Source organism: Patella vulgata, chromosome 8 (genome assembly GCF_932274485.2).
Source record: "Patella vulgata chromosome 8, xgPatVulg1.2, whole genome shotgun sequence".
In the NCBI taxonomy this organism is placed as follows: domain Eukaryota; kingdom Metazoa; phylum Mollusca; class Gastropoda; family Patellidae; genus Patella; species Patella vulgata.
In genome coordinates, this window is record NC_065886.2 from 50,146,912 (window position 1) to 50,166,396 (window position 19,485).

General features: G+C 33.7%; 1 protein-coding gene across 1 annotated transcript in view; it reads right to left on the reverse strand.

Annotated features, from left to right (window-relative positions):
- Positions 1–19,485, reverse strand: part of LOC126829504 (FRAS1-related extracellular matrix protein 2) — a 114,075-nt gene that overhangs the window by 28,638 nt on the left and 65,952 nt on the right. The window contains exons 3-5 of the mRNA XM_050559418.1: positions 4,725–4,871; positions 4,227–4,307; positions 260–409 (exon numbers count right to left, since the gene is read on the reverse strand). Coding sequence (XP_050415375.1) covers positions 260–409; positions 4,227–4,307; positions 4,725–4,871 — 378 coding nt within the window. The remainder of the gene's footprint in view (positions 1–259; positions 410–4,226; positions 4,308–4,724; positions 4,872–19,485) is intronic.

Consider the following 19,485-nt stretch of genomic DNA (forward strand, 5'->3'; position numbering starts at 1 on the left):
GGCCAGCTATAAACGTCCACTGCGCCATATATTCCTGGGCCTGTAATGGTACAGACTTCACTCAAGATGAAAAAAATAACAAAAACGATTTACAAAAAAGACGTAACAGAATAATACGACAGTGGTTGTTTCTTAATGGCGTTAGTCTGTCAGCTGACGTCATGATTTAGAACATCAAACAATTTTAACAATAAGTAACTGATTTTCTTGACAAATTATGTTGTATTATTCAATGTTTTATAACAATTTAAATGTTTACCATCTTCTGAATCTAAGATAGTTATTGTTGCCTGATCAGGATTTTCTATAACTGATAGAACTGGATCTGATAATTTCAATTGTAGAGTCTCTTTCTGTTCAAATATAGTATCATCTACCATACGTATTCTCCATGTCTTCACAGTCTGACCTGAAGTTCACATATAGATATAAATCAATAATATGAATTGACCTTTTCAAATTTTATCACAGAATGTCAAAGACGATCAGCTACATAGCCATTATTTTATCAAGGAGAAGATTTGGCCACAAACTGATATTTTTATCTCTGAAATTCATTGGGATATATCTATACTGCAATAATGTTGCCACATCATATTTTCGGATCCTTGAGAGGTGATCAAATATTGCTGGAAAAAGACAAATTTGGAAAATTGGCAACAACTTTTGGGGTCATTTCTGGAAGGAATATACATTTTTTCAACCAGAAATGTTGATATTTTCTATATATTGATTTAAAAAAATCTTCTTATAGCGAAACATTTTTTAATTTATATTACAAACAATTTAACATTAATATTGTCAATTTTATAAACAGACCTTTGATGTGAATAACTGTATTTCACATAATGTAAATTACTATATCTCATGTTTTAACAAAATCAAAACAAGTACATTTGGTTTAAACGACCATTTTTAAGGTGTTTTCCAGATAAAAATGTTTTATTGTCTTGTCTACTGACTGTGATTATAAAGAAGTGAGTTGTCATGTCTCCTATACAAGATAAAAGTTTATGGACTATTTTATGGTAAGTGTAGTAATACGATATGGCAGACGTCATGGTAGGATCAAAGCCAAGACATCCTCTGTCTGTGTGATTTCAGACTACTATTTTCATTACCTAACATCTGACTGAGAAATTTTAGTAAAATAAATTTTCTGTTCATTATAAACTAATCATGTTGTATAAATAAATTCAGGTTGTCCTGCCATTATTTTTATGATTAGAATCTTTACAGTTTGTGCATTATACAGTATTAAATTTCATTCAGTTGATGAAATTTTAATTAATATAACCATCAGTTCCATACCTATCACCTGTTTCAATGAGCATTGTTAACACCTCAGTACCAAATGTGTTTGGTGATCTGCATTTTGCAGAAGTTGATGGAAACACAGTACAGACAAAGCTATATTATCATAAATTATTTTAAAAAGGTGGCTTAATTCATTGTTCTTTTAGCTATATGAAAAAATCTTTACGATGATATAAAACATGAACGGCTGATAAAAGCTATATGATTACATCTATTGAGCATGCATGATCAAATTATTAAAAACATTCAAGTTCGTGTGAAAGCAATTCACTAAATTGGTGGGCCGTATCTTATAAAACCATCATAAAACTCACCCATAAATAAACAGTAAAGGATCTGATATAGTCAGATAAAAGGAATTTATAAATCCAATATTGGGCAAATTTGACCATTCAATGACCAACATGACAATAAAATGTCGTCAATTGACCAATAACTTTCTTATCTGTGGTATTATAACACTAGATCCAGTATTATAGAGTCAGTAAAATTGGTTATATTTAATATATTATACCTCTATGGATATCTGATAATTTAATATTCATATCTCTTCTCTTAATAGAGGATCATCCCGTAAAAACCTGACAAAATGGCTATAATCAAGCTTAAGATGTCTGCACCTAAAATCAATAGGAAGTCAGATACACAAGTTTTCTTCCTCGAAACAGCTTTATTGGGATATTTTGGATGTTTGATTCGATCTGATAGAACAATAAAAACCAAGTAGAGTATTTTCATTACTAAAAGTGGTCCACATCAAACGATCACACACTGTATTGACAGCTTAAGCAAGACTACTCTTACTACAGATTCAATACACTTGGACATGTTTTTTCGCTACTTTCTTCCCCTCAACTTTCTTACTGTGAAAAAATAAGAGCTGCAATATTCTATATTACATCTTCTTAGCTTATTGTGCTATCATGTACGACCTCTAAATTTTAAAAAGAGGAGGGCAAACTTTGTGAGAGAGCTGTTTGTGTGGTTTCTAACCCGATTAGTTTAAGCCAGCATCGCATCAAGTATTTTTGTCAGACAGTGATAGACATTGCATCAAAACATGAATCATTTTATTTAAAATACCATTACTTGAGACATCTGATGCCATTCTTTCTTCATCTTACTTCGTTTGTAGGCCTATTTTATACACTGTGAATAAACGGTGATTGGAAAAAAAGTAAAATTTTTTTCCTGTTACTTTTTTCCTACATCCTGAATAAACACCCTCGTGGATCACAGCCATAGCTTCCTCGATATCAGCATATTATGGTCGCAATGTATTGTTAAGCACATCGGGCTGGATTTCATGTGGTCTATAATGCATTATTATATACTATTCAAAAAAAGTAGGGGATATTTGATTTTGGGGGCATAATACTAAAATATGCAAATGACTACGAAAAAAGTCACTTTAGAACCTAACAGAAGAAACATTTCCAGTTACATGTGACGCCCAAACGCACCAATAGCTACCGCATGGAATGCAGGTGATGCTTGGGATCATCATGGGGGTCCAACCCAAGATTTGCACGACTCTGACTTTGAATGTTACAGTCATTGTGGCATTGAATTCCAGGGTGGAAACATCAGTTTAATTGTTTTAGTGACCAGAAAACAAATTTTGATATGCGTCCGCTTACCCAAAATGAAAGGTTACGTGCCCTTGGCATGCTACAGATCGGCACAACACAGGCGGTTGTGGTGCGGACGATGAATGTTTCTCAGTCTGTCATAAGCAGGCTATGGTCCAGATACCGTGATACACAATCTGTACAGGACAGACCACGCTCAGGTCGACCAAGGGCGACAACTCAAGCCCAGGATCGATTTATCCGTACCTTGGCCTTGAGAAATCGTGTCATCACAGCAAATCAGATCAGCGCTCGTCTTCAAACAGACACTGGTGTGAGAGTGAGTGGCCAGACGATTCGGAATCGACTGCATAGGGGTCACCTTCGCGCCCGACGTCCTCGCGTGATCCCTTGTTTGAGAGATCATCACATTCAGGCAAGACGTCGTTGGTGTAGGGATCGTCAACACTGGGATAATCGACGCTGGAGCAATGTGATGTTTTCAGATGAGTCAAGGTTCACTGTTGATTTTTTGGACAGACGTAGGAGGGTGTGGCGTCGTCGAAACGAGCGCTTCCAAGACGTTAACGTCATCAGACATGATCGATTTGGGGGTGGTTCTGTTATGGTGTGGGGAGGCATCACTGTTGCTGGAAGAACGGCTTTACATGTTGTTGCAGGGCGTGTTACAGGCCAGTACTACCGGGACAACATCTTGGCAGTCCATGTTGTGCCGTTCGCACGACGTCATGGCCGCCGTTTCATCTTCCAGGATGACAACGCAAGATGTCACAGGGCCAGGATCGTTACAGGTTACCTCCAACAACAGAACATCACCACATTACCTTGGCCAGCACTGAGTCCCGACCTCTCCCCCATCGAGCATGTCTGGGACATGCTTGGACAGAGGTTACGTCAACGTCAACAACGTCCTGCCAATGTCCAAGAACTTGCTGCTGCGTTGCAACAGGAATGGGACAATCTGGACCAAAATGACCTTAGACGTCTCATTAGGAGTATGCCACGTCAGATCAATGCTTGTTTGGCAAACAGAGGAGGATTTACCCGTTACTGACTTGGTTGTGATGCTGTGGTAACTTTGCTGTTTGACCCCAGGTATCATTTTACCCTTATAATGGTCAGTCTGTGCCTTACTTAGTCTAACGATCATTTGGAATAAATTGATGAATGTGAACTTCATTTCATTTTGTCATTTGTTTCTTCGTCAGTTTCATTAGGTGACTTTAATAACACTTAAAAATCAAATATCCCCTACTTTTTTTGAATAGTATACTACATTATATCTAGATAATTTAAAACTGATTGATATTAACAAACCTGGATTAAATTGAACTTGTTTAGCATATCTTTTATCTACATCTTCACCAACTTTAGCTGTTGCATTAATTACAGTAATAGCTGAAAATATACATTAAATAATACATAAATAATGATCAGTCATAATTCTATCATATGTACATAAAATATAAATGCTATCCGATCTGAGCACAGTTTCGGTGCGGATTACTGCGAATGCACCAAATGAACCTTGACCTTTTATCCTGCGACTTTTGACAGTTCTGTCAAAATGGCTGCTCAAACTAAATCAACCGCAATAATTGTTACCAATTAACTGTGGATATTGTAAAATGGGTTGAAGAGGGTGACTTGGAAAGGAAGATGGGCACCTAAGAGAAGTTGGTGTCGTTTATTGATATAGTCACTTGGCAATCAATAATTGTGTGTGCATCGTGGTTGGAGGAGGGAGGACAGGGAGGAGGAGGTAATATCTAACCGGGTAATGGGCATAGAAAACATAGATAACAAATAACTTACTGACAAACGATGTTTCTCCGAGATAGCCTCTTCTTCTCAATTTAACTTTGAGTCTATTTTCAGTCTCATTTACTAAAATTTGATTACTCTGTAAGGATATCCATGCCCAGTTTAAATGGAAGGGTTGATTAGTCAAAACATTTTTACCTGAAAAATACATAAAAACAAAATTATTTATTTAATATAGGTGCTGTACGTGATATTGATAAATAGTTAATCTGTATTCATACCACTGCGATTGATCAATAGCCATTTAATAACATCTATTGTCCATTAGAACGATTTATAATAATATTTTAAGTACTATTATTGATACCAATCTGTTAATGTCTCCATGCAAATATTGGTTCAATCAAGATTCAGTGAAGATTAATCAATCCATGCACAAACTAATTGAACAAATGGATCAAGATAGAGTGTTTCTGATTAAGTCTTTAGATAATCAATGAATACCGTAAGCTAGTACTTAGCATGGAATAGACGATCAGAAATACATATTTCTCGAGATATTTTTCCACAAATTATACTTGTACCAAGGACACTTGGCAGTTGGAGTTCGAAGAGGAATAGGCCGAAATGGTGCCGTCCAGGCAAACTGTCCCACATAGTACACTGCATGGTGCATGCCCATCTTTATAGCCAGGTTGTTACAGGAATATAAAACATTAAACCCCACTCATTTCATTTCTTTGCTGGACAATAAAAACAAAATTTAGTCTACAGTTACATCGGGTATAACCAAATTGGATGGTTCACAAAATTTGAGACAGATCTGTCATTCTATCAATTGCTGAGATAAAGATGTTTTAACTTTCAATTTACATTGCCATTTTATCAATTTCCAAGGAGTTCATGACAAATGCTTACTCAGCATACTTCACTCTAAACATTTCATTTCTTAGGTTTTCAATAAACTGGTGAATCTAATTAATGTTATTTTAAATATGATATTATTTAACTAAAATGGTGTTTAACCTCCTATTTTACCACACCATCCAGACTAATGAACTCAGTATATTATATATATCAATTCAATTTATTTTCTTGTTGGAAGTGTTACTGTCTCTTTAATTCACATCTGCAATGTACATGCCAAACTCATTTCTGAGTATACAACTTAATATAACAACTTTTAACTCTCTCTAATTTTATATTCATTAGTATTCTCTGAAGTATAATTACATGTCACTTTTGTCAGTTGCAATAAATATCTCTGGACAAGATGAATGAAAATTCATAACGTAGCACAATGCATCAAGTGTTATGGTCATTTTCAAGGTACGCGGTCATACATACTAATAACTACTGACCACCAGCAATTTATGTTTATATACCTATATCTATGTCCAGTCAGGGCCCACCTGATTACTCTGACCACGACCATGTCTCCTAATGATAATCTAGTGGTCCGAACATGAGTTTGATAAATTTATTTCTAGGTAAATGTCCCAATAAATCAGAATATTTGTGATTACCTAAGACACAGTCATTCATTAACATGTAGATGTAAATGTAGGTAAAGACATTAGATATGTAATAAGAGTACTAGAAGATCTATATCGTTGTACAGGTAATGGAATAGGTGTGTAAAGGTAGCAGACATTTGTTAACTTTAACCACTACACTTCACCTCACTACCTGGTAGTAGCTATTACAGAATTGTTTTTTTAAAAACTATGTGAACTCATCAATTAAACAAAAGAGGTATTTGGTGTTCTAGAACGTTTACGATACCCTAACCCTAACCCTACCCCATAGCAATAGAACCTGGATTTTAAAATCCAAATTAGAATACTATTTCCAATAAGTCACTAGGAGTAAATCTTTCTCTAAATCAATTGGATAACTTTAGACCCTAGAGCAGTCACAAGATGTCTCAAACTGATCAAGGGCCACAAGTATTTAAACAAATCAATATAATTTTTTGGATCATGTATAACTGATTATATCATAACTAGCTTCTGGGGTATTAGCAAGGAATTGTGGGTGGGCAGACCGACAGGGGCGAGAACAAAACATGATTACAAGCGAATATAAAAATGATGTTATACCGGATCAATCCTAATGCAACATTGTGTTTGCATTAAATTATTCTTTTCCTTAACCAAATAGAATCTTGATAAAGAAGACTCCTAATCTAATAAACCACAAATCTGGGTGACCAAGATTAAATAATTTATGAGTAATACAATAGAAGCAAAGAGAATAAAATTGCCAGACTATTCGTTCGGTATTGATGGTTCCCAAAAACTAAAGGTAAGGCAATCTCAGTCAAACCTGCATGCATTTACATGTACCTCAAAGCTAGTTTTTGTCCTCAGTGGGAATGATACTTATGAAAAGGTATCTTTTAACTTGGAACACTTTCCTTACCATATAGTACAGATATTTTCTTTATAAAAATTAATTAACCTGTCCGAATATGTTAACAAGTTGGTAATCTTTATGTTTAGACTTAAGAGATATGATAAAACGTGTGTTGGTAATTAACCCATGAAATTAACCATATAATTAACATTTAACCACCTTACTCTAAACATCTTCAAAACACATTTCTTAATCCCAAACTAATAAAGCAATATTAGTTAACCACCCAAAACAACAAACAGGTTTTTTGTCAGTACCTCACCTAGCGTGGAAAAAAACATACAGCTGTTAACCATTAAATATATGTATGTATTAAATTGCCCATGATGATCTACTCCTCCCTAATGAGTTATTTGGCTAAGTAGTTCTGATATTCTAAAGCAGTGATAATTGTTTCCTTCATTCTTCAAAGAATGAAATTCAAGTTTTAACATATTGATCTCAAAGTGTATTCTAATCTACTCAAATTTATTTTTCTGAAAGAAGAATGCTTATCGTCAAAACTGTTTTTAATGCTATGATTTATTCTTGTCTGAATCGGAGAAGACTTGCATTCCTATCAAGGTTGTCTGAATGGGAGAAGATTTGCATTCCTATCAAGAAGAACAACAAAAACTATATTTGATATTCTCATTTCTCTTTTAGATTTTTACAACATTTTACAGATTTAATTGCTAAATATATCCTTTCATTAAAACTCTTTTAATCCTGTAAATTATTCTAGTCTAAATATGAGAACCCTTACATTTCTATGCAGTCATTGTTTTTTAAGGCGAGTTATTGCTCTCGAGCGCCTGCTGCTCACCTGAATGTCAACTTAGGGGAGGTTTTTCTCCCTCTTCTTAAAATTGAAAATCGCTCTCCTTTACAAAGTCATGGGGTGGGTTTATTATCATTTATGAATCCAGCAAAACCCCCTAACATGCAGTTATTGATCTTCAGAACCATTTCCCATACATACAACTAATCACTCTCCTTAATATCAGATCAATCTCCTTAATTTCTAAATCACTGTTCTTATCGAAACTGGGAGAGTTTTTTAGGGGAGCAATTTTTTTCAATTTCTTGATTAAGGGGAGCTTTTTTTGGCTCTCCTCTAAAATACAAACAACAACGACTGTCTATGATAGAAGAAGATACGCAATAAATATATTCCATATTCTCATTTATATCCTATTTTACGACTTTGCATTTTACAGACATACAAACACATTTGCTAAATATTTTCTTCCCACAGTATTTAGTTTTCAAAGAAATTTATTCATTTGGTGACTGGGTGATAAACAGGATTTTTCTCTGAGAAAAATGTAAAGAAACAAACAACGTCAGCTGAGTTTGACATAATTTTGTCAAAAAGCGTAAAATATGTAATGATGTCTTGTCTGGTGGTTATTGGGTAATATATCATAGAAATATTTCACTTGTTATATATAATATTACAGTAATTGGAATGTCAGCCATGGTGATGGAGAAGAAAATGTAGCAGACGGTAAAATTAATTTTGACGCAAATGGTGTTGACTGGTGTCAGAATGATATAAATTTATGTAATACTTACTACCTTTACAGTTACTATTAACTATTACCATGACTAGACAGGTACAAGCTATAAGAACTGAATTATAGCCCCTATTATTGAAAACATGAGTATCATCTACCAACCTGTCACGGCTTAATTTGTCGAGTTGTAGATTTACTAAATTTAAGACTTTTTAAAAACATAAATCATGCTCTTGTTAAAAAGGAATATTTCAATGTCTACCTCGAACTTTCAACATAAATTTGAGTTTTAAATATCTCTTTGTAATGGAGGTTCTAAATATTATTGGTGGCAATATTCCATTAAATATCCATGATCTAGAGTTCTTTTTAAAATGTTATTTGAACATAGTCTGTAGAATCTATCTATATGTAAATCATTTAGTAGCTCCTATTGTAGAGTCTTTTGTGAAGACAATGAGAACAGGGAACCAAATACCTAACTGACGCCATTTCACTCAAGTTCAATGCATACTAAACCAAACTAATGTGGGTACTGAGTCAAACCACAAAACTAGATGGGCGCTCTCACTATAGCCCTGTTTACACTTCGCCGAGATAACCGTGCCGCTCTCGGCGCACTACCAGGCATGACAGTGTTAATTTTTTTTGTAGTGTAAATGGGTCAAATATAAGTGTGCCATACTGAGTACCGTGCCAATTTGGCCCACTGAAGTGAGGTGGTCTCGGCACAGTTAGATTTTCGTAGAGTGAACGCTATCAGGTCTGAGAATGGTTCTCAGTACAGATTACTGCGCATGTGCCAAATGAACCTTGACCTTTTTTCCAAGCAAACTTTGACAGGTCTTTCACCAGTTCTGTCAAAATGGCTGCCCAAACTAAATCAACAGCCATAATTGTTTTCATTCGTGTAATTTGCATAGGGACTGAAATTAACTTTTCTGTGAAGAGTTCCACCTTTCTTTGTGCCTGGCACGAGACCGGTTATTTCAGAGTAGTGTAAACAGGTCAATTTCTTGTAATTTATCGCAGCCTGGTACCGTGCTGAGGATGGGACAATCGCGGCCAAGTGTAAACGGGACTTATGTTTAATTTATATTACAGACAGCAAGCCCAATATATCATGTTTGTATCTGAGATAAGATTTAAGAAGCCCTGAAGTTACATTTCTATATCTCTTGACCAATTCACAGAACAACTCTACAGTCCAGTAAAGATGACTAAAAATATTAAAATCTCAGCTTCATTTTTAATTCTTTAAAGGCCCTCATCCACATAAAACTTGCATCACCTTTCAGTTAACATATAAACACACTTATTAAAGCTCACGTTCATTATCAGTGTTTCGAATCTAGCTAAGTAAATGAATACATTTTTCTTGCACTTTTACCTCCAAAATGTATTTCACATACATTATTTCCAAGACATGACGACTATTGTACCACTAACGATTTTTTACCATAAAGAAATGAGACCTCTTTATCACTTCAATGGAATATTTTTTCCACAACAGTTACCCTTTGGCTATTTACCAAACAGTTATCAGTTGACTTCAAAGATTTGTAGAGAATGTCAGTAATTGAATATGATTAATATCATGGCGTGTTGAAAGAACACATGTGCATTATTTCTAGTAAACTAATATCAGTTATGTAAATCGTATACAAGTCTGCTCATATTTGCTGTCTGTTCGTGATGTGAGCATATATAAATACCTCAATAATCCAAATAAATATATTCTACATCATTAACACCTTTATGGTTCGGACAGCTGCCTTACTGAACCTCATTTTTTTTTTGTATTTCTGAATTCTGATAAAGATAAAAGTTTATGATTTATGCTGCATGTAAGTATATACTCAGAAAAGTGATGATTTGTCAAAATACGCCATTAGATTTCCTCATAATTGCTATTACTTCCTATCACATCATTTGACATTTTTCACAGTTAAAATACTAAATGTTTTTTTGACCATTGGCATATAGATGATAAGGTTGAATATATATAGTATGCCCCATTAATTCTAACTACAACACATGGTATTTGTTTATATACAAATGTTGGCAAGATGTTCAAATATCCCAATTATCATCTGAAATCTCAACTCAAGCAAACTCCATTTCAGACAAACTTATGCAGAAGCCTCAATTGGACTGCACTTCTAGCACAATAATTCCCTGACTGAATCACATTAATTTCACAAATTGATGATGGTCATTAATTTATGCCAAATGTGACACTGACTATTGACAGAGATAACTAGACCACTTGTTCTACTGTCTCCATTCTAAACATTTTTATCTACTTAACCACGATTATCTCATATTTATTATTAATCGTTGCATTGATGTGGACTCTTATAAATATCATACTGTGTATAATAACCTACTCAGGAAGGGTTGTATGAAAATATGACATAACAAGAGCTTTAGAACAGATTCATGGAAAACAACGACTGATTTGCTACCGACTTCTTACTTCAATAATCAACGCAAGACTTTCCTTGTCCAGTATCTGTTGTTATTCCCAATTGAAAATTTTGATAACCTAATCTTAAGAAGAATTTCAATCAAGATGCAAATGATGCATCTAAGTAAGATTCACTTTAAAAAAAACTTAAATAAAGTTCTTTCCGTCTTGCATCAAACTGTTTTAAGATGACATCCTGGGCTCCCTACAGAATCAATGACATAGAGAGGATTGTGAGCACAGGTGTAACTATAAATGATAAAAGAATCAGCTATCAGTAGCGATGATAAATGGAAACCAATCAGCTGTATTATCTGTGTCACCTGGTGTCAAGAACTTACAGGCCGCACAAAAACAGTGCAAGAACTCTGATCACCTAACTGATAAAACAAAATTCTTCCAGATAATCTCTGTTCTCGACACAATCAGTCGTTTTTTAACCATCAGGGAATCAACTACATCATTGTTTTATAAAAGTAGCCTAATCAATGTTGACATATTAATCTATGTAGGTTTATTTTTTATCATTTGTTGCAGTAGAACTAAACATATCAACAAGACATGGGTGATTTATTAACTGTGTGGTAAAGGATTTCAACCATGGCTGTGAGTGAAACTCTCAAAATAACAAATTAAAAAAACTCTATAGAAACACACCACTCACAGCAGGTTCTGCACAATGCTTCTTGCCAAACAATTTTTTTTATTGTCTTGAAATATTGGCAATTTTCGTAGTAATGGCACAGTGAAAAACCTTCTTGTCTTGAAAATACTGGTTAATGGAAGTGTATTTTTGTAATTTTATGCCATTTTAAAAGCCGAGATAGAAAGCCTTTCTCTCCTGAGAATATTTAATGATCAATGTGGTAAACACTTTGTGTACATGTGTATGTATTTACGACATGGCAATAAACATCACAAATTTGTCGGATTTCAATAAGACAAACAAGATAAGTCAGCCATGATATGGGATGATAGAGGTTCTTTTTCATTCTTAATTCCTTCGCTGCGCAACAGGTTCCTTTTTATCTTAGATTCTTTGGACGATCCAAAACTCATGTGTTAAACAACTTGGCCATTTTAATCTAACCTAAATATGCAAAAATGACCCAATCGGAAACATCAGAATCTAAAACACGCATTTGCACTAAAACATTACGTAAACATTGTGATTTATTACAACTTGTGTAATTGCCCATTGAGTGAAGACCTGTAAAGGCAATGAACCTATTCTGTAAAATTATACAAAATAATTTAAACAAGCAGACATTCTATCATGTAGTTTTTCTTCTTAATGAATTGCTACTCATAGAATCATAAACATTCTTACAACACACTGAAAGAATTTGAAAACATTTTTTTCAAGTTGCCTAAACAGCATACATAATGCAATAAGTGTAAAACAACACTTTTTATGCTTAGTTTACTTACAGCCTTGGAAGGTGAATAATTTGAACATTTATTTTTACCTGGTTATCATGTTTCATCTATTATTAGTGTTGTAGGTTCTTATGTCATGTTTGTTTTCACCAATCTCTTTAACTATAACTTCACTGTCAAGATTTATACAAAGATAACCGTTGTCTATATAAATACAATTTACACAATCCAAAAAGAAAACTAGAAATGCAATTAAGTTCAAAATTGAACGCAGGTGGGATTCTTATTCTCTATTTCTAAAATAAACTTGGAAAATAGTGTTTGTGTCAGCAGACAAAAGGTAGAAGTTAGTACAACACAACAGATGAAGTAGAAGATGTCTGATTGTTTCTCTAACTGTATGTCAGAGGTTTCCTGGTGTGATATCACAAATCCACAAGAACTTTTAGATGGTAAAAAAAAATTCCCATCTGACAGTTTGATTATTTTACTTCAGCAGGAAATAATTCCTTTTTGTAAAGAAACGCAAGAATCTTTTTGATTATTAGATTATTGCAGGGGAAAAGGAATGACTAAATGCAGATTTAAGATTTGTGAAGTATGGGTGAGCCTGTTGATTGTGTAAGAGTTCTTGATGTTCTAGGTTTAATCCTAGCAAGTGCCAAAATGAACCTTTGAAACTTTTCAAGTCCAGTTTTCACTTGCCAAGGATTGAGCCTTGATAAGAAAATTATGTCTAGTGCACAAACTGGTATCCCAAGGCACTGGTTACAGTATCAACAAAATGTTAAACCCATTTCATTTTATTATCTATGAAGTGAGGGCTTGATCCCTCAACCTTGTACACTGTAGATATATTGTATCTTAGTTCACAAATAACAGCATATCTCACCCAATGCACTATACTAGCTAGATACACTACCAAGGTATAAATTAACCAAGTCTATTTACATCATTCGTTCATTGCTGGAGCCACGGTGGCTAAGTGGGTAAGACGCTGGCTTGCTAGCCTTGAGGTCACATGTTCAATCCCTGCATTGACTGAGGAAGTTCATCGTGATTTTCCGACGTGGTTTCCCCTTGTCAGTGGTGCAGGACAGAGGGCCTGACAAGGACAGTTGTCCAGTCATTCGGATGGTACGAAAAAAACAGGGCCCTGTGTATACATTGGCATGCACGTAAAAGATCCCTTGGCAGTTTGAATTCGATACAAGAGTAAGCCATAGTGCTGCTTCCCAGGCAAAATTTCCCTCATAGCACACTGTATGGCGTATGCCTGTCATCATTAGCCCAGTTGGAGCAGAACAGTAGGACGTAAAACCCCCTTTCATTTCATTTCGTTCATTGCTAGTATCGGATATCAAAGTTTATTTTACTCAGAATAAAGATGGTAAAAATAATAAATCTGTTTGATAACAGTAGGTGTTATACCATGATATGTACCGGACATCTGTAGAAATTATACATGTGTCCAACACATCTTGTAGACAATATAACCGTGGAGAAGGTCAGACATGCAGTACACATGTAGATACTGTCTGCTGGGGATGGGCCATGTAAAAACCTTTATTTATTTCCTGTATTTTGGCACGGTTTTGCAGACTGCCATTACAAACCACAAAGTAAGATAGGATTGTTTGATAAGCCATCTCAACCCGTATCTGTGTCAGTGTGTATATGTGAAATAGAATACCTGTAATAGTGCAGTTGGAATTGTTCCATGTGCAAAGATAATTGTGAGAAAATTACATTTAACAAAATGTATCTTTTGGCTTCCAAAAATCTTTTCTCTGTAAAATTCAATTATAATATCAAACAATTCCATCAAGAAATAGAAATATATAAGTAACACAGTGTTGCCAGGCAACAAAAAGTATACACCCACAAGTACCTTTGTGACAGAGGCCCAAAAAGTAGGGCTGCAAACTTGATTTCCAGTTTTGCCATTCTTTGCACACTCATAGATTTTATTTCTTAGAGGCAACTCGTAAAAAAGCCCTTTATAAATATATAGCATTACATACAATTTAATCTTCATGATATTCGATATTAATATCCAATATGGACGCTTTTTTTTTTTCTTATAAATTCTTGAAATAGTTGTAGAACTATGAAAGGACCAGTGGTAATAATGGATGATATAAAGTAGTATAAGGCGATTGTTAGTAAAATAAAACTTGTATCAACTAATTTCATACCTCCTTTACCCCCTGCTGTATCACAGTTACAAAATACACATTAGTTTTTATTTATGTGACATTTTTGAAGTGTTGACCATTGAGATTATTCACATTTATTTTAACTATCTTTTAATCCACCAGCTGACCATAAAATATGAAATAATCTTGTTTTTGTTGGTGCCAATCTCATTTATTGTATGTTATAATAGTAAGTAGATTGTATCACCTATATAATATAATCTTATCAAAACCTATACGATTATATATAAATTCATTTTTAATAGGATTATAAATAAGAGGGAGATAAGATTTCACTATTCTCCAGTTTTCTTTACATCGAAACATATTTTATCATAACAAAGATACTCTGAAACTCATAACATTCATATATTTTTATTTTTATTTAATCCCTGAAAATATTTCCATCACATTTTATCTGAAAATTCGTTCAAAATTAGAACTTTACATTTTTCTAGAAAAATCCACAAAAATTCTCAGCATCCAAAATTGTTTGAATGGTAGATTGAAATGCTAAATTTTGGCAAATATTTGGGAAAATGCTCAGAAAAATCAGATTCTAAGACTCTCTAAAATTTAATATCGTGCTCTGCCTCTGATATAGCAAATAAAATACACGATAAACAACAACGGCACAAAAAACAAGGGGTGATACTAAATTGTTTTTAGGACTCTATGTACTAAATAAGCTATTTATTTATAAATTAGCGGAGAATTAATAGTGGGAAGATGATAATCATTAACAGGAAGCACTTATATTAAGATACAGGATAAACTTCTACTTTATTTATGAATAACACTTTCACAAAAAAATCACTTGTCAGTTATTTTGATGTGTTTAATTAAGTTGTGCAACATGTACAACAGCTGAAAAACATCGTAAAACAATATAAAAAAACATATTCGCTGACTAAATTACATCATTATCCATGTCTCCATATTTGATAAAATACCCAAACTTCATATCTTTACCATTTTTTGTCTCTATTTTAGACTAAGATGAACCGTTGGTGTAAAAACAGGGTTCAGACCGGTAATTATATCATGTTGAAGAAAGATTACCTCTAACATAATAATCATAGTAATCTGTTATCAGCTTCATGATTATCAATTTACTTACATCAACACCTGAAATAAGCTCTTTATTTTGGGCTATTGATAAATAAATTAGCTTTCTGGAGAGATTGCTAATTTAAGTCCAGTTTAAGAGATATGATTATTATTACTAAAACAAAATTCTTTCTCACTACCAGAAAGATGTAAAAAGAGACGGATGGCTAGGTAGACTGCCAAATTGTCTAAAGTATGTACTGTATCTATGCAAGCTATGGGTTTGATGACAAGCATATAGCTAGCAAGAGGTATGGTCGACTGCCAATCCTTATGGGGTTCTCCATCTACCTCCCACTTCTAAAGACCCCTGCATGCAAATGAATAATTGAAATGAAAATATAGAATGTGAAATGAAGAAATTTTGCCAAGAGGCATTGCTGCCTACTCTTCATAGATTCCAATTATAAAACAACGATCCTTTTACGTGCTAGGGAACATGTTTACAGGACCTCATCCAAATGACTGGATGACTGATCCTTGCCTGGCCCTTTCACCCAGCACAACTGACCAGGTAAAACCAGACTAGAAACTCTTTCAACTCTTTCAACCAATACAGAGATTGAATCCATAACCTCCAAGACAGTGAGCAATCACCATATTCACTGAGCCACTAGGTGTAAATCTGATAAAATAATGTCACAACTTTCCAAAAGATATCTTGACAAAATTGTATGGCCGATATCTATTTCAGTTCAGAAAGATCATTAATGAGCACATTTTTGTTTAAAATATTTCTAAACAACCTTTTGGGGACAAAAGATATATAAATTAATCATCATTGACATACATATGAAATTATATCTAAAATTTTTACACAAGTAATATAAGAATGTTATAAGGCTATAGCAGACGCCAAATTTACACTGTACACCTGTCAGTCATGATGTGAGCAGATGTCATACTGTCAACCATTTTAACACATAAGAATGTAAGGGGTTCATTATTTAATAACTCACCACTTGAAATTTAAAGTTTATAGAGATACATATCAAACACAATCTTAGTCCTTATCATGTTCTGATATTACGTATTTATCACAATGAAACAAATAACATGCCATAAAAATATTACTTGTGAAAAAAAATAACACTGATAAAGTAAATTCACATAAAATATTTGAGCAACTCAAAGATAGAACCATTAAGAGGAGACGGCTATACCACAGGGGATTATTAGATAAAACTTTCTCTGTATAAGAAACAAATCATATGGTTGTATGGCAAAGAATTTGTCTCATTTGAAATTACCTTTGCTTATGTAAGATTTACATAAAGAGCTAGTCGTTTTTTTAGCTATAATAGTTCAAAAATAGATAATGTAAAATATTGAAATTTTGATTCTGAACAAAGATACAAGCCTTTGAAGGTTTGACAAGATGTGTGCACTTATTGTAACCACTTATTGTACTGGTTGTTCGAAGCTTAGCCTCACATCATTAATGGCTGACCCATTTGAACATTCTACTTTAATTTCAAGGAAAGTTATTGTGTTCCAAAGTCTCAACCAATCAAATTGCTTATCGCTCTGCTTATCCGGAGCAGAAAATGCTCATTATCGAACTTAGGCAAGGTATTGATGTAATGAAACTACTTCATCACTCTCACTTAACTAGAACTAAAGTTATCATGTCCCAAAGCATCAACCAATCAAATTAATTATCTCTGCTTATACCCTAAGCAAAAAATGCTCGTTTTCACACTCCATCAATACATTCACCTACACTACGTTTGAACATTCTAGCTCAATTAGAAGGAAAGTTATTGTGTCCCAAAAAGCTTAACAGACAGACAGACAGACGGATGGACAGACCCATTTTAGTAGTTCCCTGCTTTCTTCGAAAGGAGGGGGACAATTATTTTCAGACATCATTGAGACAAAACCTATTACTAGATTTTATTTGTTTATTACGAGTGATTCAATATGATCAATATGACAAACATTAATATAAAGTTGTCCAATATATTTCTGACATTAGTCAATAAGCTGGAAGTGAAGAGTGTAGATTCTAGAGATTAATGGTCATATATTGACAGATTTCAATCAAACTCAACTCATGTCAAGTCAAGTAATCAGTAAAACTAACAAAATTACTTCTGCTACCATGATTGATAACTACATCTAGCTACAGTTGTGATTCCCTTATTCGTCTGGCATCAATGCCATTTTTTGTTACATAATTCATATTACATTCATAAATTTCAACTTTTTTCTTGTCAAAATATTTCTGTAAATTTAGAAGAAAACCTTGAAGATCTCATTCTGGGAGCCGACCTTCTGGGGATTCAAACATCTGAACTTTGGTATGATTATCCAAACGATTCGTTGAATAATCCCCCATAGGCTAGAGATCTGAGCTATCATCGATTGTTTGGTTATGTTCTAATATGAATTGATTGATCAATAGCAAGTTCTTGTCAGTATAAATAAAGATGGAGGCTTATGTTGATTAATCACGATGGGAAGGTAATTGTTTGACATCACTACAACAAACTTTGACTTCTGCTCATCACCTACTGAGAATTTTATCAAACATGTCCGCCTTATCAGTAAAACTATCTTAACTTAATTTGTCCAACATGGATGATACATACTTGAAAAATGGCTGCCAATAATAAAGATTAAAGAGATTTATCTTGATCAGATTAGACTACATTACTACAGTATCATTAGAAAGTACAGAAATATGGAATGACTCAAGTAGATGCCAACAACTTTCATGCTGGGATCTATTTCAACAATTTGTATCAAATGTTCTTTATAAGTGATTCCGTAACTATGTTCAGTTCTGAGATTTGGATTGTCTTATAATGTAAATAATTAAAAATTATTTGATGTTACATATAAAATTACTGCACCGCTAATACAGGCCCCAACTACAAGTTTTGCTAAGGCAGCTTTAAGTATAGTATAAGCTGATCAGCATATGGTTACCAAATACCCAAGCAAAGTGCTTGAGTAAGAGTTTAGCTATAATGTATAGGCATGTTTAGTAATAGACACCAACAACAACTTAAAGGGGAAACCCCACTGTAGTTCTATTCCCGATCTGGAGAAAAACTTAAAAAGCTCTTTATGGTCTCCAACTTTACCAATATCCATTTTAAAAAAAAACAAATCTTTGATGAAATGCTCCTTTAATATTAATAAATATTTTGTGAGAAGTAAAAAGTATAATTTACATGTAAATAAGTGAAGCTGTATACATGTCTACCTATTATATTTTTTACTAAGTCCAAGTTTTTTCATGGTGCATACGAGTACACATGAGTTACATATAAAACAAGATACATTGACAGACTTGTATATTAGAGAGTATTTATATATAATTGTTCTTGATTCATCATTTATATATTATATTTTTTTTGTCCATTAGTCAATTCTGTGAGAGGGAGCTCTCCCCTCCCCCTAACCACTGGTTATTGTACCCAGGAATATCTGTGCAGGACAAAATGACAAGGCACCAGAGTGATTGTTCCTGACAATCTCTGTGTCCGTGCTTTGTTTCTAGTCTTGATTGTACCAGACATCAGATATTATTACAGTCTTTATTATACCAGTAACCAGATATTTTTACAAGTATGTAAGACTAAACCTAGAATTTGATCAATTTACTAGCTTCTTAGTAAAATCAACGATTTATTGTTGGTGGTAGTTAAAGTAAATATATATAGATTAAGTATTTTTTTAGTTGTTGAAAGGTAATGATAGATAAATATAGGGATATAAATTAATTT